Below are 27,346 nucleotides of genomic sequence, written 5' to 3'. Positions count from 1 at the left end.
CCCATGATTCCCCTATCCCCCTTTCTTCTCCATCCCCATCCCTTCACTCCCACATTCCCCTCCCCCCCATGTTCAACCCCCTTCCTTCCATACTGTCTCCCCTTCCCTTATTTCCCCGCACCTCCCCCTTACCTAGCCCCACCACAGGCACTCGTTGAACAGAAAACAGGAAGGCTCCCAGAACACAGAAGAGGAGCATAACTAGCATTAGGACCCAGGAGGCACCGTTCAGCTGCAGAGTTGGGGAGCCCAGACGTAGCCTCCTTCAGCTGGGCAGGTTTGCGCTTGCTGAATGAGGGGGGCAGTGGCATGTAATCCCGTCTGCCTCCTGTGCCTTGCCTCTGTTGGGGGGGCAACACCCCCCCCCCCAAAAAAAACCCTGCACACATGGACGTCCCTTACCCCTTGCGCAGTTTCCCTGCTGTTTTCTGCAGGAATTCAGGGTGTGGGGAGGCATTTTCTGTGGGCACACAGTCCAGCAGAATCCCCCCAGGAGTACACCAGGTAATTGGGTATCTAGTTGGCTATTAGTACACCAGTACCTTGCACGAACCTATTTCAGAGGCCAAATGAAAAAGTGGTTGTTCTAAGCCATAGGAAGATTTTCTGCATGTGAACCAAACACATTTCAGAAGAAACATTCCAACTAAGTTGTCAATACAAATCCATGAAATACAGTCATTTATAAACATGATCTACTGTGCAAGTTGTAATCCTGCAAAAGCTAAGCTGGATACCTATCTCGGTTGTAGTTGGTGTGGGCACCTTGACAACTCAGCCTAGGTTTGTGAATCTATGACAACACATATCCTAATAAAAACCCATTCACCCAATAGTAAGACAATTATTGCTTACAGTATTTTTTGGCAGTACATGTTGCCATTAAGCCAGATCCTAAGTTTTTCCTCCCTCTTGCCTTTTTTGGGGGGGAGGGGCGGGAGGGAGGAGGGGAAAGCATTTGTATTATTGACATAGGCTGGAAAGAATTCAGGCATAGAAAGCCTCATGCTATTTCAGGAATGTGTTTGCTTTGCAGCACTCCCTTTGCTGCATCTGCTGTGCATGTTAGCTCCACAGGGCTTAAACTGCAGTGCCTGCCTATTTATATCCCAGACCTTTACAGCTCTGACCTCTCTTCATATGCTCCAGTGGCTAGGTCACCTGAGCCACTAAAGACTGAAAGAAATGTATATGCAGGTTCTTTCTCTAAATTTATTCTTCTCTGCATCAGAAGACATTCTGTACTGTGCAGCCACCGAAAGGCGAGATGCAGCAGTCAAACTCTGCACACTTATCTAAAAGAGAGCGTGGCTTCTCCAGGAGCTAGTGGTCACTCCAAAGTCACATGGAATAGACAAGTCTTTACAAAACCCAAACTCTGAATTATTTCTTACAGCATCATGTGTCAAAATTGTATCAAAATAAAAGCAGGCTTCACCTCTTAACTAATACAAGTCACTCTCTACAATTCAGAGAAAACTGTCCTGTATAAAAAAGGAAAGGAAAAAACCATGAGATGACTGAGAGAACAGCTGGTTATTTTGATGAGCTACAACCCATTTCTCTCTCCACATTCCCCCTACCACCTTAATGAGTGTCCAGTTCCAGATCTTCACAACCACATCTTTCATTAAGGCTTGTTGATTTCTTGCAAAACTTTTGTTTCGGTGTCTTAGAATAGGTGCTCTAAAAACCCCAGTGGACCCAACAGCCCTCCTCCCTTCCTTGCCCCTCATGCTCTGGTCCAGTCAATCTAATGGTAGTCCAGTGATCTGCTGTGGCTGGCCAGCAACTCTGCCCAACCCTAGTAGTAGGCGTCCTCGTAAACGTCCGTGCGCAGGCAGTACAGGATGGCTGCACCCAGCATGAAGATAGTGGATCCCCAGCCCAGGCCGTATCCCCAGTTGAACTCGTGGTAGCTCTTCAGCATGCTGCTGTCAATGAATTTGATTGGATAGAGAATCAAGGCACACACTTGCAGAACCACTGGAAATGGGGAAGAGACATCTGGTTAAAGTCTAGAAGAGGAAAGAAGTAATGCAGCAAGTTCATGCAGCAGCTGTTAGTGGCTTTATTGGTCTTGGTCACACAGATCTCCCAACCTCCTTCCCATCCAGCTTCTCTCTTGGGCAAAGTACAATCACCCTCTTTCCCTCAGGTGTGCCTGGCCCAATGTCAACAGTACCAATGCTGTGAACTTCTTCACCACAGTGCCATCAGCCTGGTAGGATGCCAGCAGCGTAAGTGTCCTCCAAGCTCAGCAGCTATCACTACTTGCTCTAGCTCATGTGTCATCTCCCTCACAAGAGTGCCCTTCTCGTGACAGCCCAGAATCACAGCACTTCTGCCTCAAGCCCTTTATCTCAGAGCCTTGATGCTGGAACCCTCCACCAGCACTTTTCCATGTCTCACTCAGTAAAGCCACAAATAGTGCCGGATTGTTTTTCAAGCAGTCTTCCCTCACCTCACTTTCCATTTGGGATGAAATTTAACATTAGTACCATATTAAGGTCTAGAGCAGAGGTGTGCCATGTAGAGTTAAGACCATCTCTATTTAGATGAGAGTGTAGCTCAGGGCATTTTTTGGTATTGTAAAGTCTTGGTTGGGTTTTTGGCCATGCAACACCAGAACGAGGAGGGGTTGATTCTAAATGTTATTTTATGCACATTCCCAGCCAGATTTTGGAGAAAGAGAACAGGTGGGCTAAACATAGTAATACTGTGCCATTAAAGCAGGTCAAGGCAGTGTCTGTAGTATTCAAAACCCTTTAAAAAGGAGCCTTAAGACGAAGGAAGGAGTTCATAATGGACGTCTACCTTAAATGAATTAAAATACAAAGGATTTTAAAATTCTAATTTGCTCTCTGATGTTTTCTTTTTGCACATCAGTCACTGGAAGGGGTGAACCTGAACAGGCCAGCTTTGCATTATAGTCCTTTCCTAATCAGTTTACAGCATAAGCACAACCCTGCTGCTGTGTTCAGGTTCACAGTACTACAGGGATTTAAATTTCAGTTTCCATGGAACATTTTAGAAAAAGAGATCATTTTTATTCATGCACAATGAAAACTGGGGCTTAAACTAAACCGGCCACTGCTCAAACAGAAACATTGTGCTGTTCAGTCCATGTCAGATTTATTTTGCCTAATGTAGACATGAATCTTGTGGCCATATCCCTAACAAAATGGCACTCCAGTATTCTTCAGTGAAACCCAACACACTACAGCAGGGGTCTCAAACTCAAATGACCACAAGGGCCACATGAGGACTAGTACATTGGCCCAAGGGCCGCATTAGTGACACCTCGGACCCGCCGCCCTCGGACCCGCCCCCACTCCACCCCTTCCATGAGGCTCAGCCCCTGCCCTGCCTCTTCCCACCCCTTCTCTGCCCCCATTCCAACCCCTTCCCCAAAATCTCCACTGCAACTCCGCCCCCTCCCTGCCCCCAGGAGGTGCAGGAGGGGTGTGGCAGGGCCTCAGGGCAAGGAGTTGGGGTGTGAGGTGCAGGAGGGATGAGGGGTGCGGCAGGGGGTCAGGGCAGGGGATCAGGGTGCAGGAGGGGTGCAGCAGGTGGCTCAGGGCAGTGGGTTGGTGTGTGGGGTGCAGGAGGGGTGAGGGGTGTGGCAGGGGGCTCAGGGCAGTGGGTTGGGGTGCAGGAGGGGTGTGGGGTGTGGCAGGTGGCTCAGGGAAGGGGATTGGGGTGCAGGAGGGGTGCAGGGTGCAGCAGGGGGCTCAGGGCAGGGGGCCAGGGTGCAGGGTATGGCAGGAGTCGGGGTGCGGCAGGGGGATCAGGGCAGGGGGTTGGGGTGCAGGAGAGGTGTGGCAGGGGGTCGGGGTGCAGGGTGCTGCAAGGGGCTCAGGGCAGGGGGTTCGACTGCAGGAGGGGCTCGGAGGGCGGGCTCTGGCCCAGCGCGCACCGGGGGCAGGGCAGTGCCACTCCAGTGCACACCGGGCCAGAGCCGCTCTACGTAAATGCTGGGGAAGGGTGGGGGGGCCGCAAGGAGCTCGCGGGCTGCAGAAAATAACCTTGTGGGCCACAGGCCCCTGCACTACAGCTTATCACAACCACACTGCAGTTTCTGGAGAGCCTGCTAGTTAACAGGAGTGCATTGTAAGGAATTGAAACCACAGCTGTTCTTTGCATCATATGGGGACATGCTATGGCTAGCTGTTGGCAGCTGGATAAAGTGTGAACACACCCTGGTGAGGCCCCTATTGGTGAGAAGGAGGCTAAGGGCTGCACCTAAGGTGCATAAATCGGGCAGAATAATGCCACCGATCTTTAATGCAGAGTTGCAGCCCAGAAAGGCTACAGGCCCCAAGAGATCCAGGGTTCCCATCTTGAGCCAGAGGGCTGCACCTCTATATTAAAGATGAAGCAGGTTTGAGTCACATTTCACAATTCTGCAGATTTTATTTAGTCTGTAGGCTCCAGTTTTTGGAGCAGTCTGACGGCCAAATCCTACCCTGCCCTTGGATTTCAATAGAGTTGCAGGAGACGCAAGTCAGGAGACACTTTATCCTTTAAAGTAGCCAAATTAGTATTCTCTTTCTAGAGCAGTGACTTATAGGTACCTGCAACCAAGAGAAGAACAGCAACAACTCTGTAGTACCGCCTGGGAGTGCCTAGGCAGAAGGAGACCAGGGAGGCAAAGAACGACAGCAAGGTGATAGTGGCTGCCATCAGGATTAACACCAGAGTAGCCACTTGCCAGTCTAGAAGAGGAAAGGACACAATTGGGGAAGAACCCCTCGTTAATGAAGAAACAGCCTCATACTCTCAGGCTGCAACAATAAAATATCCCCACACTAATCCCACCCTGAGGTCTGGGATTTTCCCATAATCTTCAAAAATCCTAATGCCCAGCCACTGGTTTCGCAGTACTTATGATCTACCGAGCCGGCACACACATTATAGATTAGAGAGCATTAACGTTTCAGAAATGCAATTCATGGTGGAGGAGGTTTGGTGATGGTGATGGAAGAAAAGTCACAGAAGGTATCCTTAGTGCAAGACCATTTCTGAACCTGGAAACCTGGCACCAAGTGAAACTGAAGGAGGTCATTGAATGCTCTGCAGCAAAGCAACAGAAGAAGCCTTTGAGGAAAAGTAGGAGGTAGCTACAGACACGGAGGGACTAAGAAATTATGAGAAAGTTAGAAAATAGGGACACAACTAGGAAAAGAAAGGATTTAAGAAGTTCCTTGATGCCTCATATCTTGGATTTCCAAAAGGAGCAGAAACTATGTTTTATACTCCATTGTGGGTTCACCATTTTATGATAGCACCAAAATGATCAACAGAGAATTAAATGCAATTCTTCTTATGATGCCTGAAAGAGTCACACAAGAATTGTGCCTCTCAAAGAGACCATGGACCAAATTCATGGCTGACACAAGCAGGTACAGCAATTCCAGCTACTTCAAAAGAATGTCCCTCTGACCCCAGCCTGTCTCTAGAGCTGACCTCTGGGTCTAGCGGTCTCATCCTGGGCACCTGGTCTGAGACACTTTTATGTAGCTTTAGTAATCAAGAGATGAAGAGTTAAAAACCCTTCAATCTAGTCCATGTGATTTCTCCCCATAAAGGAGCTGTATGAGGATAATTAAAAAAAAAATCTTGCCTTTTTCAAACTAGTTACAAACAACTGGGGTTAGAGCTTCCCAATTGTACTGGAGAAAGAAAATATAACTTTAGAGACACTGATATCTCAAGGTCAGCCATTAGTATCTCTCTGGTTCCAACATGTCTTGCCTGATAGTCAAGGAAACTAGGGAGTTTGCCTCCTTTTTAAAAATGCTACTAGATCAGGTCTCAAACACACCAGAGCACATCTGGTGAAACAGAGCACATGTTAGGTGAAACATGAATTTAGACTCCCACCCTGGCCCTTCTGTTCACCGCAGTGCTGGCTCTGCTGCAGAGGAAGGGGCTGCAAAAGGGCCCCTAACTCTCTCTGGAGAATGACTTTCTTTGCTTTGTTATGTTGGGTTCTTTGTTGTTTCAGGTGGTGGGTTTTTTTTAGCAGTTTAATAGCAAAGTCTATTGTTCAGACAAAAAATATGTATATACACAGAGAATGTAAAATTCATCCATGCCCCCTCAAAGTCTGGCATCAGGGGATGCTGTCCATCTTTCCCTAGCCATGTCTCCCCTCTCCCTTCTCAGAGCAAAGGATAGAACCCAGGACTTCTGACTCCCATCCCCCCTGCTCTAACCACTAGACCCTGATCCCTTCTCAGAGGTGGTGTTCAAGCCAAATGGCCAGATGACAGCAGAGTACTGGGGACTAATGTTTTTTTCTTCTGTTTCCTGGTGATAAAAGGACTTTGGACCCCATGCTTATCTCAGAGGGGATGATCTTGAGACATCCTGGCGATGTGCAGTCACTGTATATCTGTATGGAATCTGGCAGCTCTTGTGGGTTGTCATAAACATAGAGATAAGGGTAGCATAAAATCTCTCCTGGGCAGCTGTACTGAATCGCTTTACCTGTAAGGGGTTAAGAAGCCCAAATAACCTAGTTGGCACCTGACCAGAAGGACCACTGAGGAAAGAAGATACTTTCGAATCTGCCGGGCGGGGGGTTGGGGGGAGTTTGTTTGTGGCTCTCTTTGTTGTTCCCTCTCCGGACAGCGAAAGAAACCAAGCAGGGAAAATATCTCCTGAAAATATACCTGGAATAATCCATTTAAGAATTACAGACATTGTAAGTAAGGCAAGGAAATGTGTTAGGTTATCTTTTGTTTTAGCTTGTGAATTTTCCCTATGCTAAAGAGGTAGTTTCATTCCTGTTTTGTAACTGTGACGCTGAACCAGAGGGAAATCCTCTGTGTTTTAAATCTTTTTATTTACCCTGTATAGTTACCTTCCATCCTGATTTTGCCGGTGTGATTCTTTTTTTCTTTATAAATAAAGTTCTTCTTTGCAGAACCTGATTGATTTTCAGTGTCCTAAAGACAAAGGCTTTGGTCTGTGCTCACCAATTGGTTGGTATATTATTCTCAAGCCTCCCCGGGAAAGGGGGTGAAGGGGCTTGGGGGAATATTTTTGGGAGGTAGGGACTCCAAATGACCCTTTCTGGAATTTTGTGCAAATCATTTGGTAGAGGCAGCAATACCGCCCAAGGACAAGGACAGGATTTTGTGCCTTGGGGAAGTTTTGAACCTAAGCTGGTAGAATATAAGATCAGGGGGTCTTTCATGCAGATCCCCACATCTGTACCTCAGAGTTCAGATTGGGGGAGGAACCCTGACATGGGTGTATATTGCCATAGATCAATGTATGCAGTTCCCACCAACACCAGTAGGAATTTTGTGCCGATACAAGCCCTGCACCTCAGAACTTACTGCTTGTTTTGTAGCCAGAGGATAACTGGAAGGGATTTCTCTTACAAGGTGGAGCACAGGAATAGGTTTCTTTGCAACTGTTAATATCCTGAATGCATACCTCTCATTTTCAGGTTTGGGACAGTCAGGATCTTGCATGTCTTAATAGGTCAGGCAAGCCCTGAATTAGTCAGTTACATTCAGCTGGCCTTGCCAGTTTGCTCCATTTGGGCAGGAGACAAGTTTGGGTGGAACTGTTCTCACTATAACACCCAGCTCCTCTCCTGGTGTCAAGACTGCCTACATTAGAAGTTTACAAAACCCAGAAGTTATTTGCTTTGCATGTTCTAAACATGCTTTACTGCACCAATTCCACACCACGGGGTGTTACTTCGCAACATCACAGTGATATCACTTAGTCCTACTGCAAGGGCTGATGAATTTACAATCTTGTTTCTGTGCTAGAAAAAGGGACCTTACTCAGAAGGAAATGGGATCCTGCAACAAGACAGGTTGAAGCTTGTAGAGCAGCGATTAACCAAAAATAAATACTTTCAGAACTACGTTGGCAGGTACATTCTACCCCTCTCAGAACAGGCCTAACTCAAGGTATGAGGCATCCAGAAGGAACACTCCATTAGTCAGACTTTGCTAGAGACCTTCCACCCTCGTAGGACTCAAGCAGAGTTTGCAAGTCATGCAGTGTGGACGTGTAAACCGTGCCCGCTATATTCCTAACTAAGAATAGATACCCATCGGTCTTGGATGGTTTTTTAGACACAACAAATCCTGCATTTTGGCCAGGGGTTGGACTAGATGACCCTTGTGGTCCTGTCTAACCCTATGATTCTAAACCAGCCATATTAAGCTCTTCACTCTGAATTGGTTGCGTGTGCAGGGATAGAAGAGAGCTTGCTTCTCCAGGGCCAAGAAACAAACCCAGAAATGCTAGGCACTTTGAGTCACAACAGGGCATTTCAACACAGCTATGTCTATCTCGAGACCCTGGGGGGTTAATCCACTGCTGCTCTGCACCTTGCATTAGGTACACCAGTGCAGCGTGTGTGAAACTAACATTAACTGTAAAATGCTGCCTAATCAGAATGTGGTTTCGCCTTTCACTGGGTGCTGGTGTACGGTACCTAACACAGGGTGCAGGGCAGCAGCGAGACAGGGACAATAATTCTGCAAGAAAAAGGATGCAGGTTGATGGCAAAAGCTGCCCATGGAGAGGTGTGGGGAAAGTAAATCCTGTGCTGGGAGTTCACTCTAAGCCAGGCTGCAGCCTGTGTGAAACACAAACAAATGAAGCATCTGGAAATGTTGGGCTTTTCACTCATCTTTTATTGCCACAACAAAGGACTTTCCTGAGCTCCTATTAATCAGCAATTACTAGCAGGGCCATGTCCCAAACTCCCTCAGCCCCATGTCAGCATAAGCCAGATGGAGCTGCAAGGACAGAGGAGCCTAGGGGAGGGAAAGGGCTTCTTGCATTGCTTGGGGAAGAAACAGCCTGGTTTTGGGGAACTGTGCTGCAAAAGCAGGGGGAGGGAAAGAGCCCAATGGCTGATTGTCTACATAAGCAGGACTCTGCCATAGCTCCATAAAAGCTTGTCTGGCCCTTTACCCACCTCCTGCCCCCAGGGAATGCCTTCTATTGACCTGCCCTGGTACAGTCCATGGCCCCTCCCTCCCTGCCTGTGGCTCCTGTCCTGGCACTTTCCAAGGGGAAGGGGAGCAGATGGGCAGGGGCGGCTCCAGGCCCCAGCACAGGCAAGCCGCCGAAGGCAGCCTGCCTGCCGTGCTTGGGGCGGCAAAATGCCTAGAGCCGCCCCTGCAGATGGGGGCGCTCCTCCAGCTCAAAATATTGAGCCGCTAAAGCTCAGTTTAAAGTTTAGCCCAGGCCAGGTCTACATTAGAACTTTTCCTGGTACAGTAGTGTCAGGTGTGATTTTTTTTTTATTTTTTAATAGTGTTTCTATATTGGCAAAAGCCCTAATGTAGATGCAGTTATTCCAGCATGATTCTATTTGCAGGTATAGCTCATTTTGTTTCCCACAACTCTACAATCCTCTTCTGACTCATTGCTGTCCTGGTCTTACCTCAGCTCTGCTACTGCACCTCAGTCCCAAAGCACAGCATCCCCTGCTGTTCAAGGCTGACCTGGGGCACCCATTAGCATGGCTGGGAAATGCTAAACACTGTGATTCTGTGATATGGCAGGAGATGGTGATGACCAAATCACTTTTGGCCTCTGGCCACCAAAGATATCCGGATAGGCTAATGCCCAGCCAACCCTACTGTCCTGCCAATGGCCCCAAGAACATACTTTTCATGAGGATCCTTTTAAAATGCCTTGCAATAAACTGGCTGCAGGAAGGCAGCACACACTGCAGTCCCATGAACTGGATGTCCTATGGGACACATGGTTAGTCCTGTGCACTTGGCAACTGACTAAATGAACTCTTGGTAGTGATTCTAATGTCCTTTGTACAGCAAGCTGTGGGGCAGGTGAACTACAGTCACCACACAGAGCAGACCTACAAACAAACACCTCCCTTGCTGTACCTACTGAACACATACTTCTTTGACAATTAGAAGCTGGGCAGCCATTCAGAGTCTGTCTTCACTGCAGTTAACCTGGGCTCTCACTTGAGCATTGCCCTGAACCCCTCTCCAGTCTGCACACATAAACCTTGGGCATAAATTTGGTGGTGCTTTCAACCCAGGCTAGCTGGCTCATCTGGGTCTAATGCCCAAATGAGGCTTTCATTCAGGCTGGTGACCCACCCTCCCTACAGGGAGGATGCAGGCGGAGCCACTCATGTACCGATAGACCTTCTGGGCACATGGAGGAGAACTGGGAGGACAAACTCTCCTACAATTCACTCCAGGAATCAGAGCAGCTCAGCTTAATGCAGCACACAGAACCCTGGGACTTAGCCTTGGAAGTCCTAGCAACACATGAGGAGGGGACCAGTGAGGACACTAATTCTGGCATGGCTTTACAGGGTGGCTGCTCATACCTGAGCTAGGCTAAGCTGGACATTCAGACCCAGGTGCCTATCACTTGAGTTAAGTCTGCAGTGAAGACATGTCTATAGAGGTCAAAGCATGAGACCTGTGTCTCATGCCAGAGACGAGTAGGGAATAGGCACAGCGGCAACTTAGTTGGCAGGGTGGGACGAACTCCCCTGCTGCATAGGACCTACTGTGTCTCAGGTAAGGGAATGGCACAAAGGGGTAGCCTCTCAAAGAATCTGACATCCTTATGCCTCCTTGTGGGATGGCAGTTAAGTCACCCCATGTCAGGACAGGTTCACTGGTCTGGAAGGAGAGCAGCAAGAAAAACAAATCTGAGGGATTCACCACAGACCGAGATGGAGGGAGGCCAGCAGGCTGAAGGGGACTCTGCAAAATCTGAGCCACACAGACCAGCTGGAAAGAGGGAAACCAGTGGTCCTATGGGATATCACCAGGGAAACCAGTTCTGGGTTCCCTTCCCAGAGGGGGCCTATTAAGCCAGTTCTGCCATGAATATCAGGGAGCCCAAAGAGACTGGTGGAATAGGAGATCCAGGATGGATGCAGCAATTTTGGCTCCATTTAATGAGCCCCAGATGTGAGATGGGATGGGCAGCTGTACAATAAGTGTCATGTGCAAGAAAAACAGTCAGTCCTGCCAGGGATGGAAGAGAGGAGTGTCTTGGAAGACGGCTACACAAACATCTGAAGATTGTCATTCAGAAGGTCTGTATGTTTGGCCACCCCTGCAATATTGTATAGAAGAGACTCATTCCGAGTGTAAGACCTGCTGGAGGCAGGGGTAGGAGTGGGTTTTAGCTGGAGTGAGAGCTGTGTGAGGGAGAGGGTTTCAGTCTGAGCACATCTGGGAGTGTAGTAGAGGAGAACGATGGGGGTCACTGCAGGAGTGAAACTGGAGGGACAACACTCAGCAATGCAGGAGTGGAGTCTGCATGCTGGGGGTTGTAGTTCCATCAATAAAACTTGGGGTGTGCCTGGGGTAGCCCTCACTAAAAATGCCACGGTCAGGGTAGGATGCAAAAGGAGAACAGATTCTCCCAAAACTGGTGGTTAACACTGAAGTTAGACTCACCCCCAGTCACAAACTGCTCCTGATCCCCCACACTGGTTATCAAGAAGCTAAAAAAAGAAATCACATAGCCCCCTTATTGCATTCCAGTTCTCTGGCTCCCAGTCAGCATCTAGGTCCAATACAGTGAGAAGTTGTTTAAAAACTCTGCTCACTATATGACATGTTCTTCTGAACCCCTAAGGGCCAGGCACATTGCCAGGTCAATATTAGGTTGGATCTTACCCAAAATACCACGCTGCCAGCCAGTCCTTTAGTGTCTAAAACTAAAGGTTTATTATAAAGAAAAAAGAAAGAACAAGAAGAGAGTTATTAAATGGTAAAGCAATTAAATACATACAGAGACTTCAAAGTCTATATATCAGGTTCTTAGCTGTATTGGTGAGTTTGCTGGCTTGAAAGTCCCTCTGGAACACATCCACAGCTTGGATGGGTCATTCAGTCCTTTTTTCAGAGCTTCGTTTATAGAAAAGTTACTCCAGAGGTAAGAATCATAGAATCATAGAACTGGAATGGACCTCGAGACATCATCTAGTCCAGTCCCCTGCACTCATGGCAGGACTAAGTATTATCTAGACCATCCCTGACAAGTGTTTATCTAACCTGCTCTTAAAAATCTCTAATGATGGACATTCCACAACCTCCCTAGGCAATTTATTCCAGTGCTTAACCACCCTGACAGTTAGGAAGCTTTTTCTAATGTCCAACCTAAACCTCCCTTGCTGCAATTTAAGCCCATTGCTTCTTGTCCTATCCTCAGAGGTTAGGAACAATTTTTCTCCCTCCTCCTTTTAACAGCTTTTTACGTACTTGAAAACTGTTATCGTGTCCCCTCTCAGTCTTCTCTTTTGCAGACTAAACAAACCCAATTTTTTCAATCTTCTAGACCTTTAATAATTTTTGTTACTCTTCTCTGGACTTTCTCCAATTTGTCCATATCTTTCCTGAAATGTGGCACCCAGAACTGGACACAATACTCCAGTTGAGGCCTAATCAGCATGGAGTAGAGCAGGAGAATTACTTCTCATGTCTTAAAAACAACAAGGAGTCCGGTGGCACCTTAAAGACTAACAGATTTATTTGGGCATAAGCTTTCATGAGTAAAAAACCTCACTTCTTCATGAGGTTTTTTACCCACGAAAGCTTATGCCCAAATAAATCTGTTAGTCTTTAAGGTGCTACTGGACTCCTTGTTGTTTTTGTGGATACAGACTAACACGGCTACCCCCGATACTTTTCTCATGTCTTAGCCCTGGTCTACACTATGAGTTTAAGTTGAATTTAGCAGCGTTAGATCAATTTAACCCTGCACCCGTCCACACGATGAAGCCATTTTTGTCGACTTAAAGGGCTCTTAAAATCGATTTCTGTACTCCTCCCCAATGAGGGGATTAGCGCCAAAATCAACCCTGCTGGGTCGAATTTGGGGTAGTGTGGATGCAATTTGACGGTATTAGCCTCCGGGAGCTAGCCCAGAGTGCTCATTGTGACAGCTCTGGACAGCACTCCCAACTCAGATGCACTGGCCAGGTAGACAGGAAAAGCCCCGCAAACTTTTGAATTTCATTTCCTGTTTGGCCAGCGTGGCAAGTGGATCAGCACAGGTGACCATGCAGAGCTCATCAGCATAGGTGACCATGGAGTCCCAGAATCGCAAAAGAGCTCCGGCATGGACCGAACGGGAGGTACTGGATCGGATCGCTGTATGGGGAGAGGAATCTGTGCTATCAGAACTCCATTCCAAAAGACGAAATGCCGGAATATTTGAAAAAATCTCCAAGGGCATGAAGGACAGAGGCTATAACAGGGACCCGCAGCAGTGTCACGTGAAACTTAAGGAGCTCAGGCAAGCCTACCAAAGAACCAGAGAGGCGAACGGCCACTCCGGGTCAGAGCCCCAGACATGCCACTTCTATGATGAGCTGCATGCCATTCTAGGGGGCGCCCCTACAACTACCCCACCCCTGTGCATGGACTCCGTCAATGGATTCTCATGCAACAGGGATGCAGATTTTGGGGACAAGGAAGATGAGGAGGAGGAGGAGGTTGAAGATAGCGCACAGCAAGCAAGCAGAGAAACCGTTTTCCCCGACAGCCAGGAACTGTTTTCACCCTGGATCTAGTACCCTCCTAACCCACCCAAGGTGGCCTCCCGGACCTTGAAAAGTGGAGAAGGGATCTCTGGTGAGTGTACCTTTGTAAATATAATACCTGGTTTAAAAGCAAGCGTGTTTAATGATTAATTTACCCTGAAGACTTGGGATGCATTGGCGGCCAGTAAAGCTACTGGAAAAGTCTATTAACGTGTATGGAGATGGAGCGGAAATCCTCCAGGGACATCTCAGTGAAGCTCTCCTGGATGTACTCCCAGGGTCACCTGATTGAAATAGGGAAATTTTATTAAGGGGACATTCAGAAGTGGCCGTTCCTGCTGGGCTGTTTGCCTGTGGCTGAACAGAAATCATCCCTGCTGTTAACCACGCGGTGAGGGGAGGGGTGAAGCGATCATCCCAGAGAATTGGGTGTGTGCGTGGGGGGGGGTTAGTTGGGTTTGTGCTGCACGTTAAACTGAAAACCACAGCCCCTCCTTTTAAATGGCCAACCCAATGGGAAATGAGGGCGCTACTGTTTGAAACCATCCCCACATGTTATGAAGGTTAAAGAAGCCAGAAGACTGTGGCTTACCATGCCTGCAAGTCGAATTCTGTTGCCTGCCGGCCCTGCGTGTGTTATCTCTCACATCAAACCGGCAGGCCCTCAATATAAGAGGCAAAATGCGACCTTGTAAAGAAAGCACACATGCTATGTAATGTTAACAGCTTGGTTCACCATGAAAGAGTCTACCCATTGTTCTCTAAAATGTGTCTTTTTTAAATACTACTCTCCCTTTTTTTCCTCCCACAGCTGCAAATGTTTCAACGCTCCCAGTATCATTTCCGTACAGAGGCTAGCAAAGATTAGAAGGTGAAAAAAACGCTCTCGCGATGAAATGTTCTCTGAGCTCATGCAGTCCTCCCACGCTGAAAGAGCCCAGCAGAATGCCTGGAGGCAGACACTGTCAGAGTGCAGGAAAGCACAAAATGAACGTGAGGAGAGGTGGCGGGAGCAAGAGGAGAGATGGTGGGATCAAGATGATCGGTGGCGTAAGCATGATGAGAGGATGCAAGAAGCAATGCTTAGGCTACTGGAGGATCAAACTGATATTCTCTGGTGTATTGTTGAGGTGCAGGAAAGGCAGCAGGAGCACAGACTGCAGCTGCAGCCCCTGTGTACCCAACCACCCTCCTCCCCAAGTTCCATAGCCTCCTCACCCAGATGCCCAAGAACACGGTGGGGGGCCTCCGGACACCCAACCACTCCACCACAGAGGATTGCCCAAGCAACAGAAAGCTGGCATTCAATAAGTTTTGAAGTGCAGTGTGGCCTTGTCCTTACCTCCTCCGCCACCACCAGTGCTTCCTTCCTCCCCCACCCCTACTGGGCTACCTTGGCAGTTATCCCCCCATTTGTGTGATGAATTAATAAAGAATCCATGAATTTGAAACAACAATGACTTTATTGCCTCTGCAAGCAGAGATCAAAGGAAGGGAGAGCGGTTGGCTTACAGGGAAGTAGAGTGAACCAAGGGGTCGGGTTTTCATCAAGGAGAAACAAACAGAACTTTCACACCATACCCTGGCCAGTGATTAAACTGGTTTTCAAAGCTTCTCTGATGCGCACCGTGCCCTGCTGTGCTCTTCTAACCACCCTGGTGTCTGTATGCAGGTAATCAGTGGCCAGGCGATTTGCCTCAACCTCCCACCCTTCCATAAACATCTCCCTCTTACTCTCACAGATATTGTGGAGCACACGGGAAGCAGTAATAACGATGGGAATATTGGTTTAGCTGAGGTCTAACCAGGTCAGTAAACTGCACCAGCGTGCTTTTAAATGTCCAAATGCACATTCTACCACCATTCTGCACTTGCTCAGCCTATAGTTGAACAGCTCCTGACTACTGTCCAGGGTGCCTGTGTACAGCTTCATGAGCCATGGCATTAAGGGGTAGGCTAGGTCCCCAAGGATAACTATAGGCATTTCAACATCCCCAGTGGTTATTTTCGGGTCTGGAAAGTAAATCCCTTGCTGCAGCTGTTCACACAGACCAGAGTTCCTAAAGATGCGAGCGTCATGTACCTTTCCTGGCCATCCCACATTGATGTTGATGAAATATCTCTTGTGATCCACCAGTGCTTACAGCACCATTGAAAAGTACCCCTTACGGTTTATGTACTGGCTACCTTGGTGGTCCGGTCCTAAGATAAAGATATGTGTTCTGTCTATCACCCCACCACAGTTAGGGAATCCCATTGCAGCCAAGCCATCAACTATGACCTGCACATTTCCCAGAGTCACTACCCTTGATAGCAGCAGCTCAGTGATCACGTTGGCTACTTGCATCACAGCAGCCCCCGCAATAGATTTGCCCACTCCCAACTGATTCCCGACTGACCAGTAGCTGTCTGGCATTGCAAGCTTCCAGAGGGCTATCGCCACTCGCTTCTCAACTGTGAGGGCTGCTCTCATCTTGGTATTCTGGCACTTCAGGGTGGGGGAAAGCAAGTCACAAAGTTCCATGAAAGTGCCCTTCTGCATGTGAAAGTTTCACAGCCACCGGGAATCATCCCAGACCTGCAACACTATGCAGTCCCACCAGTCTGTGCTTGTTTCCCGGGCCCAGAATTGGCGTTCCACAGCATGAACCTGCATCGTTACCACCATGATGTCCAAATTGCCAGGGCCTGTGCTTTGAGAGAACTCTGTGTCCATGTTCTCATCACTCTCATCACCGCGCTGCCGTTGCCTCCTCACCTGCTTTTGAAGTTTCTGGTGCTGCATATACTGCAGGATAATGCGCGTGGTGTTTACGGTGCTCATAACTGCCGCGTTGATCTGAGCGGGCTCCATGCTTGCCATGGTATGATGTCTGCATGGAAAAAAGGTGCAAAACGATTGTCTGCTATTGCTCTCACGGAGGGAGGGGCGACTGGTGACATGGCTTACAGGGTTGGCTTACAGAGAATTAAAATCAACAAAGGGGGCGGGTTTGCAACAAGGAGAAACACACACAACTGTCACACCAAAGCCTGGCCAGTCATGAAACTGGTTTTCAGAGCCTCTGTGATGCGCAGCGTGGCTTGCTGTGCTCTTCTAATCACAAACAGCCTAGTCAGCAAACAGCGCCAAAGAGCTTTTAAACATCCAAAGGCACATTCTACCACCATTCTGCACTTGTTCAGCCTATAGTTGAACTGCTCCTTACTACTGTCCAGGCTTCATGAGTCATGGGAGCAAGGGGTAGGCTGGGGTAGGTGCAATCGCGCGGTGCTGCCAGCTGGGAGAGCAGCCTGAGGCAGAAGCCTCCAGCTCACATGATATTCCAGGCAGGACTGAATTTCCATTAGACGAAAGTTAAAGAAGAGAATGACCTGGAGTCACTCCCATTTATGTCCAGGCACCCCTGACCAACCTCACCAAGGTTGGCCAGGAGTACCCATGTCTGCCCAGGCGCCCCCGACAGACCTCACCGAGGTCGGCCAGGAGCACTCACGAGACAACGACGGTTAACCATCGTATTGCACCATCTCCGCCGGCAAGGCAAGGCAAGGCAAGGCAAGGTAAGGAGATGCTGCTGTGTAGCACTGCAGTACTGCATCTGCCAGCAGTACCCAGGAGATGTACGGTGACAATGAGCTGAGCCGGCTCCATGCTTGCCGTGGTATGTCGTCTGCATGGGTAACCCAGGAAAAAAGGCGAGAAACGATTGTTTGCTGTTGCTTTCACGGAGGGAGGGAGAAAGGGAGGCCTGATGACATGTACCCAGAACCACCTGCGACAATGTTTTTGCCCCATCAGGCATTGGGAGCTCAACCCAGAATTCCAGTGGGCGGCAGAGACTGCAGGAACTGTGGGATAGCTACCCACAATGCAACGCTCCTAAAGTTGACACTAGCCTCGGTACTGTGGATGCACTCTGCCGACTTAATGCGCTTAGTGGGGACACATACAATTGACTGTATAAAATCGATTTCTAAAAAATCCACTTCTATAAAATCAACCTAATTTCGTAGTGTAGACATACTCTTAGTTACAACACTCCTGCTAATACATCCCAGAATGATGTTCGCTTTTTTGCAACAGCCTTACACTGTTGACTCATATTTATCTTGTGGTCCACTGTGACCCCCAGATCCCTTTCCGCAGTACTTCTTCCTAGGCAGACATTTCCCATTCTGTATGTGTGCAACTGATTGTACCTTCCTAAATGGAGTACTTTGCATTTGTCCTTATTGTATTTCATTCTATTCACTACAGACCATTTCTCCAGTTTGTCTAGATTATTTTGAATTTTAATCCTATCCTCCAAAGTACTTGCAGCCCCTCCCAGTTTGGTATCATCCGCAAACTTTATAAGTGTACTCTCTCCACCATTATCTAAATCATTGATGAAGATATTGAACAGAACCAGAACCAGACCCAGACCTGATCCCTGCGGGACCTCACTCGTTATGCCCTTCCAGCATAACTGTGAACCACTGATAACTACCCTCTGGGAACAGTTTTCCAACCAGTTTTGCACCCACCTTACAGTAGCTTCATCTAGGTTGCATTTCCCTAGTTTGTTTATGAGAAGGTCATGCAAGACAGTATCAAAAGCTTTACTAAAGTCAAGATATAAGAAGCAGGAATGAAGACAAAATGGAGAAGAGGCAGCTGTATTTTATACCTTTTGCCATGTGCCTTGTACTTCCTTTGTCTTCTGGGGCACCTGGCATTGCCACTGTCGGAAGACAGGATACTGGGCTAGATGGACCTTTGATCTGACCTGGTTTGGCCATTCTTATGTCCCAAACACAAGCTTCACAGCACATGACATGGAAAAGCCTTAGAGTTCTGTTCACAGACATGCCCCTACATGTCTTGCTGACTCATCAGGTGTAGTCCCTGGCTTTTTTCAATGGGTTCAATATATAGCCGATGTCCCTTGATGGGCCATCAAAAGCAGGTAAGGCAGTGATGATGCCAAGCTGTCTGGGGGTGTCACCCAGAACCACAGCACAAGTGTTGAAATACAGATATACCATACATATCAATAACTCACAATACAAAGGTGATACAAACTTATAAACAAGATAATCATACTAGGCAAATCATAACATTTTCACAGATACCTTAGATGGCATATTTGGTCAGATTCCTTGCAATTTTATAATACTGGTATCAACAATATGGCCTGCATTGTGCAGGAGGTCAGACTAGATGATCATAATGATCCCATCTGACCTTAAAGTCTATGAGTCTATAATATCATGTCTCCCAGATTCCATAGTGTCACAGGGGGGCTATTCACAGACTTGCATTCAGGAGTTGGCCAACACTCAAGATCTCAGGCACCTCTGACATTTGCATCCAGAAGGGCAGCCAACTGCTTCTCTGCTATTGTTTAAGAGTCTAAGACAACTTGCTTCTGCTTTTAATCTGACATCCTGCGTATTCTCAGCTTGTGTTTCACAACGGGAGAGGTCTAAAGAATGTTTGGCACCGGATCCAGCTTTATTGGCCAGCAGACCAAACTGTCCCATCTCCAGAGCAGCCAAGTCAATTAAGGGAGCAGTGAGTCAGCCACCAGCTGAAATCCACTCCCAGTGTACCACCCTGGCACAACCAACCCTAACAGCTCCACCTGTACGAGAGTCAGCTGCAGTTTTCAGCTATCCATAACTCCCAGATAAAAGCCAGTACTGTGCATTTCTCTAATGGCTTGAAAGATCCCAAAGCACTTTACAAGCTATAAGAATAAAGGATTGCTTCATCCCAAACTGAAATGCAGCCACCTCAGGTGGAGAAGCTGAATGGCATTACTTTGTTTAGGACAGGAAGTGAACTTTATAGCCAATTAAATTCCCTCTGCAGTCTTTCGGCAGACAGTGCAGTTACATAAACTGGAATTTGTCCAGAACACTGGGGTTCATTCCCCTGCTCTTGCAAGAAGTGTAATGGGATCTTTAATAGCTACAAGGTGCTTCAGCACCTCAGCTTCAAATCTCACCCAGAAAACAATCTCCCAGGAGCTGAGCAGCCATTGGAGCACCTGTTCTGAACTGATTCAGAGGGACGTCTACATTCTAGAAAGTACCAACTCCTACCCCAGCTCTAAAGCCGTTATAGGAGGGCCTGTCTGAAATTCAGAAGACTTTACTAGATGATGCAGAGAAGAGCCACAAAAGTGAACATGGCTTACAGTGAAGGACTGAGCTCACTCTGTTCATGTTATGATTATGAAGGATGAAAATGAAATTGACTTGATTACAGCCTAAGTACCTTCAGGAGGAGAAGACACTGGGTCCTACTGGCTCTGCCATCTCCCGGAGAAAGACAGAACAAGAACCCATGGCTGGAAGCTGATGCCAGACAAATTCAAATTAAAATGAAGGCACAAGTTTTTAACAGTGAGGGTAATTAACTTTGGGAACTGGTGGATGCTCCATGTCTTGGAGTTTTCAAATCCAGACTGATGTGTTTGGCTAAAGCATCTTCCAGAAAGACAAGTTTATAGGTTCAATAAAAGGGTAACTGGTGGAGTTTAATGGCCTGTGCTGTACAGAAGGTCAGACTAGACCTAATGCTCTCATCTGGCCTAAACACTACAGTGCCCTAGACATGAAAGTCAAGCAAGTCCATGAAAAGAGAATGAGCCTTAATGCAGTGAAACTTCTGTATCGTTAAGAGTCTGAATTCAACTGGAGAGCAAGGACTGTGAATACGGGCCAGCTAGTGCTGCCCAGAGAATCCAGATGGCCGAGCACTAGTTTACATGACTGAATGAAGTACCAGTGGGCAGCCTCAGAGACGTTACTCAATTCCCAGGCTCTGACATGGTCTGGAGTCAGCCCCATAAAGTCACCTGTTCACACCCACTGCTGTTCTGTCTGGGAGGAGCAGCAGCTGTCCAGTTGCTTTGTGGGAGATTGAGGCAGACAGTCAGCTGAAGGGCTTGGTATAAATCTCAGGGGTAAGTTCAGAAGAGAGGAGGCAGCATAATGAATGGTGCGCATCTGCTCCCCCCTCCCTTTGACAATACAGCCTCCTTCCCCGAACAGAAACAAATGAACACACTTTCCTCCAACCCCCTTCCCCATTTCAGCTCCTCCCCGATTTTCCTGGCTGAGTTGCTGCTAACAAAAAGCAAAAGAAAAGAGGTTACAGTGTGAGCTCCCCTTCTGCCTCTCCCTTTCATTGCTTCAGTGCCACAACTCCTGCCCTATTGTTTCCCCTCTCCAAGAAAACAGACCCCAGGGTGGGGAGCTCAGAAGCTTCCCCCTCACCTGCCATTCTCCCCCCCTTATACAGCCCAGCTGTTTATGTTAGATAGCAAAACTAGAACTTCACTATGAAGCTGTAAATACATCTAAGCAGCTGATCATCTTCACCCAAGACCATAAAGGAAGAGACAGGTAAGGCAATAGCCAGAATAGCCTGGCTTGATCTCCACAAGAAGGAGAAAAGAGCTCATATACAAGCACCTAGATTGGAGCCAATATCCCCATGTGGACAGATTACAGGACTATGAACTCTCTTGAATTCTATGCTTGTTCAGAGGTAAAGATGCCTTCTTAGACTTTAAGGCCAGTAAGGACCATTATAATCTACCTCCTGCCCTGCACAGGCCAAGGAATTTCATGCAGTGATTTCTGCACCAAGCCCATAGTGTCAGTACATCCTGTAAAGCTATGCTGAAGTGAGTCACTCTAGTCACTCACTCAGCAGCAGCCATCTTCCCCCTTTCACTCACTCCCTGCCATTTGAAGCAGGAGAGCAGCAACAGGAATAGCAGGGAGTTCCCAAGGCAACTTGCAATGGAGCTTTGGGGATGCAGCCCATCTTCTCTGGATACAGCAAGAGAAAGCAGGGCCGCCCAGAGGAAAGAACAAGTGGGGCAATTTGCTCCAGGCCCCGGGCTCCGCCGGGGCCCTGATGAGAATATAGTATTCTAAAGTATTGCAACTTTTTTTTAATGGAAGGGCCCCCCAAAATTGCTTTGCCCCAGGCCCCCTGAATCCTCTGGGTGGCCCTGAGAGAAAGCCAGGATCCAAACCCCTGGAGCACTGACTGCGACCCCAACCCTGCTCAGAAGACTTATTTTAAACAAGGCTGGTTGACCCAGCAGAGCCAAGTGCTGATGGAGAGGCTCTGGGAGACAAGGAAGTTGAGATAGAATGCATTAGTACACATTACTACATATATTGAGACCTCAGCTATGCTCCCTGCCTGCCTGCACCATCAACCACAACTTGACCTGATTTATGCTTACTTCATTTGCAGGAGGCTGGGGACCCCTGGGAATCAGGGTAGTGAGCAGAGGAAACCCAGATGAGACATTTTTAGCGGATGGACAATGATCTCTGCATGTCATTTGAAGGCCAGTTTTGATTTCCTCCCCCAGAAGTAACAGCTCCATAAAATATTCAACTAGGGACCTCAAGATAACCAAGACCTATAATGGCTGTAAATGGAGAGGTGTGCTGACACCAGAGAATGGAGTTTGCAGCTACCTCATCTCTGTTATCCTGTCTTGCATTGAGTTGAGATGGCTCATGCTGTGAACATCTGTTCACACCTCCAACATATGAATTCCTATCTTGAAAGATCAGTGTGGTCCATTTAATCTGTCTGGTCATGCCAGAGCTAGATTCTTCAGAAGAAGGCATCATACACCTGCTATCCCATAGGGGTCATTTCTTCCCAGGGGCGGCTCTAGGCACCAGCAAAACAAGCTGGTGCCTAGGGCGGCAAAATGTAGGGGGCGTCAAAATGTAGCGGGCAGGGTGGGAGTCTGGGCCGGCGGACCTGCCGCAGGCATGACTGCGGAGGGGGCGCTCGTCCCGCGGCTCGGCTGGACCTCCCGCAGGCATGACTGCGGCAGGTCAACCGGAGCCGCGGGACCACGGCACCCGCCGCAGTCATGCCTGCGGCAGGTCCACTCGTCCCGGGCTCCGGTCGACCTGCCGCAGCGGGAGCTCAACCGGAGCCGCGAGAAGAAGGGACCCGCCGCAGGACCGGGGAAGGGCGGCGCAGCGCACCGCGCTGCTTGGGGCAGCGTGATTTCTAGAGCCGCCCCTGTTTCTTCCTGACTGCATCTGATCAGCTTCTGCCCTGAAGCATGAGGATTGAGAGCCATTGTCATTTTATCCCAGCTAGTGTCACTGTAGTGAATTCTATTCTTTGTCAGACAAACATGCAGGGTTTGACACTCCACTGGGTGTTCAAAATGGATGTAAAATGCCAGCAAATCAGAATTTTCCACTCTGTGTTTTACATCCACATTGCACAGGTCTCAGTGACAAGAAAAGGTGAAAGGCCAGTGGAGAACCAGGCCTGAAATCTGTTTAAAGGGACATTTTCAATGTAATGAAATTTACAAGACAGACTAATGATCACTCTAACCAAAAGATTTGCAAAATATTTCTCTATTGTTACTTTGTGTTTTCAGTTTCTTCAGAGGAAACAGATTCCCCTGTTTACGTAGGTCTTTTACACAGCTACAATGCAGCCTCCTGAATGGACCATCCATTCTACTCAACATTGAAATGGCAAATGCTGGGTTACACTTTCTCTCCCAGGGCACTGCCTCAGTGCCAAGTTATAGGATGGGATGGGCCAAGAGTCCAATAAAAAACTCTGCTGGTACTAGTCAGTAACATTTCTCCTGTGAGCCAATGGCAGCCCCATTTGGCCTGGAGTTACCAGTGCAACCTCTTTGTAAAGTGCACATGCTGTTCTCCCCTGCATTGGATGCCCTATGCTAGATGCAGTTGCGTATGGAGTCCCTGGCCAGAACAGCTTCAGGAGTTTTCCATGGTGAAGCTCCCACCAGGACCTATACCCCGCTGGGTGAGGGAGTCCCATTAGAGAGGGCACTGCACTCTCAAGATGCATTATTTCATTGCCCAAAACCTTGACAGCCAATAAGTAGATTCCAGGTGCTTTGACTTCAGCTTATTCAGGCCAAGGCGCCACCCTCAAATTGGATTCAGGCTTCTCACTTAATCAGTGGAGCCCAAAGCACTTTATTAAAGCAGGTCATTATTCCCATTTTACAGATGGGGAAACTGAGGCACTGAGCAGTAAGTGACTTGTCTAAGGTCACCCAGCAGGCCAGTGGCAGAGCTGGGAACAGAACCTAGGTCTCCCAAGTCCCAGTGCTCTGTCCACTAGACCACATTGCCTTTTACACTTTAAGTTGAGGGGAGGGAGGTTTGACCTTCTCATGAATTACTCTGCTCCCTCCCCAGAGCCTCCCATCCCTTAGTTACTCCCTTCCTCTAACACTGGGCATATCTGCCAAGAACCCCATCGACTCCTCAGGAATCACATGATCACCAAAGGCAACCCCCTCTACATCATCCCTTTCTCCCAGCCGCCCACAGTCTCTTTCCATGCTTCTCCCGGACAGGCGACGCATGCATTCCCCGCTCTCCCTCTGAGCAGGCCCCAAAGCGCAGGGACAAGCTCTGGGCCCCCTTTATGCCTCCGCACTCCAGGATTCATGGTGCTGCCATCAGTTCGGAGTGACGATACCCAGAGGGCTCCTGAGAGCAGGGCGTTTACACGGTTCCAGCTCCGGATGACGTAGCCCACAAGAGTACAGCCCACCAGCAGGCTGACCAAGCTCATGTTCGCTCTGGCTTGTGCCACAGGACGCTGGCGCAGCGTCTTACAGACACGCTGTCAGTGCCACTCAAGCCCGTTTACACAGCTGCTGCGAGTCTCTGAATCCAGCTCCCCCTCCACCCCTACCGCTTCGGGCCAGTCTCAAAGCTAGAGCCAGGCTAGTTTACTCTGGGGAGGCACCTCCTGCCCCCTCCCCTTCCCGGGGCTTTAGCGCCCAGAGGTGGCCCCAGCAGCCAGCCCCGCCGCCCTCAGCCCCAGTATAACCATTGCACACTGGGGCGAGGCTGACCCCGCGGACAGCCAGGCAGTGAGAGGCAGGGCCAGGGACCGCCCCTTGTCCCCAGCGGCGCTGCCCCCGGACATGCCCCCCGGCCCCGCTCTACCTGTCCTCAAGGTGCTGAGGCAGTGCCACACGTCCGGGGCCCGTTTACACGCCTCCCACAGCGACAGCGAGCCGCGCTCCGAAGTGACCCAGGCGGGGCTCAATAGGGCCACCACGTCCAGCGCCAGGGCGACCAGCAGGCAGACGAGGGCGATTAGCTTGAAGGGCCGGAGGACGCGAACCTCGCCCATGGCTATGCTGCCCCCGGGGATCAGGGGTCCGCGCTGCGCCCCGGCCCCGCACCAGGGACCAGTCGGGAGCTGGGCAGTCCCGAAGCGCACAGCCCAGCCCCGCGCTCTGCCGCTACTGGGGCAGTCCAGGGCCCTCGGGGTCCTAGAGCCGCCTGCTCGCAGCCCGCCCCCTCGCCTTGGGGGCCGCCTCCTTTCCGCAGCTGCTATTTCCACCCCGTTGTCTCGGTCCCTGTAACCCCCACCCACGTGTTGTCTCTCCTCCTACACTTAGATCAGAATCTCTCTGGGCAGTGCTTGCCAGGCTGAGCCCCAGCACCTCTGGGCTTGCCAGGCTGAGCCCCAGCCACGTCAGTTATGAATGTCAAAAAATTGCTTGAGCCCTGGCACCTCTTTCATTACAAATTAAGCACGGTCATTGGGGCACTCTCTGTTCCCTCTGGCTCTTTACAGCACCTCGCAGATGGGGGGCTCACTCCAAGACTAGCCCTCTTAGGAACTTTGGGGATACAAATAAATAACCCCCGTTCTTCAGCCTACCAGGCAACCCACCAGTGAGATTGGTGGAGGAGAGAGATAGGAGTTTCCCTAATATTGAAGTAAGACTCACAACTCACCTTTGTGATATTATCCCCCTCTTACAGCTGGGGACAGGACGGCACAGAGCTCAGGCTAGAGTATTGGGAAGGGGCTCAGCACCAGCGAGCAGGGCCACATTTTCAAGACTGCTCAGCTCCCATTTAGTCGCCTAAGTAAGTGGTGTGTTGGATACTAAGCTCTTGAAAATCTGGTCACAGAAGACTCCCTGCTGTATGGTCTATTAGTTAGAAGAGGTACCCCAGATCCCCTTTCCCTACTCCAGGCACTAGCAGAGTCAGACAGTTATGATCTGGCCTATGGCTTCTCTCCGTCTTTACTGGATCCTGGGCTATGAAATTGAAGAGTTTGTGCTAGTTGAAATTAATAGGGTCAGAGACGCTCCAGGAGAAATCCAAGGCTTATACCAGTTTAACAAAAAATAAGTCCACCCTCCATGTACCCTTCCCCCACCCCCACAGAGTTCCTCACCAACCCAGGAAGAAAGCGTACCCAGCCTGCCCATGTTGGGAATCCAAGGGATTGTCTTGCCAGACATGGCCAATAGCCAAGTCAGATCATATCTAGGTAGTGTAGGATTAACAGCTGGGGTGTCAAGTGCCTCATAGACATTGTGCAACTGCGACATATACAGATGCCTCCTTTCTCCCATGAACTGCTCAGAGCGCTTGATCATACACAGGTTACTGTCCACCCCAGAATGTATTCCAGCAGGGAATGGTTCTTGCTTCTCAGCAGTTTGCCTCAAACTGCCAACACTCAGCCCCCTTCCATGCTCAGTTTGCAGTCCTCTCCCTCCTTTACCCCATTCTCCTGCTCAGTTTTTATTCTCCTCTCCTCCCTCCACTTATTTACCCTTAACCCTCACTGCTGTTCCCACTTGGCCTTAGCCCTGGGCATCACTTAACATTTACATCACCTTAGCTACCTCCACTCAGGGGTGAGAGAAATTCTCTCTCTCTCTCTCTCTCTCTCTCTCTCACACACACACACACACACACACACACGCACGCGCGCGCGCTAGAGGTAAGCTAAGCTAATTCCCCCTTCCCATACACACACAGATGCTAGAGGTAAGCCAAGCTAACCCCCAATGTAGACAAGGTGAGGTAAACAGAAAATTATTTGACTGAAGAATTATTCCACTCAGGGAAGGCGGATTATCAATCAACAGAATACTCCCTTCTGTTGCTGTAGGAAGTGTCTATGATATGATGCTCTGCTGCTGTAGTGTAGACTTGCTCTCATTCTAGTCCTTGCTGTCACTCCCTCATCTCTTCCCCCCCACCCCTACCCTATTACCTGTGCTCTCCCATTCCTTTACTATATCCTCCCTCCCCACCCTGTTAACCATTTATATTGTGGTAATGCCTTGAGGAGATCTAGGCACCAGCGCAGGGCTCAATGTGCTAGGTTCTTTACAGCCCCAGAGAGCTCACATGCCAGGGTTAAGGTGAGTCCTGCGACTCCTGTTGGACAACTCCAAGCCTCTGGCTCAGTGGAGGGTAAGGGGGTGGGGGCATGTGAGTCTCTCCAGTGATCACACTGTTTCATAGCTAGGTCAGAGAACAAGGGTGGCAGATAATGTGACAAGCTATGAAGCACACCATAGTACCACAGCTCATGCTACAGCAGGTGATAGGAAAAAAGTTAAGCACGCAGGCATGAGGAAGAGAAGGCATAAAATGAAGAGAAGCCAAACCAATCAAAAGGCATTTAAGGAAAAGGGGAGACTTCTCTTGCTGGGGAGTTTGATGGTAGGTCAGTGCCCCACCCCAGAGCTGAAATAAGGGGAAACTCTGCCAGAGCACCAGCCCCCTCCTGCCCCATCACAGGGACACACAGGGCCCATTGAATCCTTCATGAGCTAGCCTGGACTGGTGTCCCAGCCCTGGTGTTGGCATGAGCTGGCATTGAGTCAGATAACTCAAGTTCTACACCCTGCCCATTACAGCTAGGCAGGGGCTGAGGAAGTGGAGAGCCCAAGTCCGCATCAGTGGCTACATTTCCTCACTCCACAAGGC

The 27,346-nt window shown here is 49.0% G+C and overlaps 1 protein-coding gene across 1 annotated transcript; it reads right to left on the bottom strand.

The window, feature by feature from the left end:
- Positions 1-668: 668 nt before the first annotated feature.
- LOC120372110 (transmembrane protein 47-like) lies at positions 669-26,638 on the bottom strand. Its single transcript, XM_039488849.1, has 4 exons — positions 26,625-26,638; positions 24,539-24,957; positions 4,578-4,718; positions 669-1,986 (listed from the first exon to the last, which is right to left on the bottom strand). The coding sequence occupies exons 1-4, from the start codon at positions 26,636-26,638 to the stop codon at positions 1,805-1,807; spliced, it is 756 nt and encodes a 251-aa protein (XP_039344783.1). The 3' UTR covers positions 669-1,804.
- Between the last annotated feature and the right edge of the window lie 708 nt (positions 26,639-27,346).

The sequence above is a fragment of the Mauremys reevesii genome, linkage group 9 (genome assembly GCF_016161935.1).
Source record: "Mauremys reevesii isolate NIE-2019 linkage group 9, ASM1616193v1, whole genome shotgun sequence".
Taxonomy (NCBI): Eukaryota; Metazoa; Chordata; order Testudines; family Geoemydidae; genus Mauremys; species Mauremys reevesii.
This window is presented reverse-complemented; position numbering and strand designations above follow the sequence as displayed.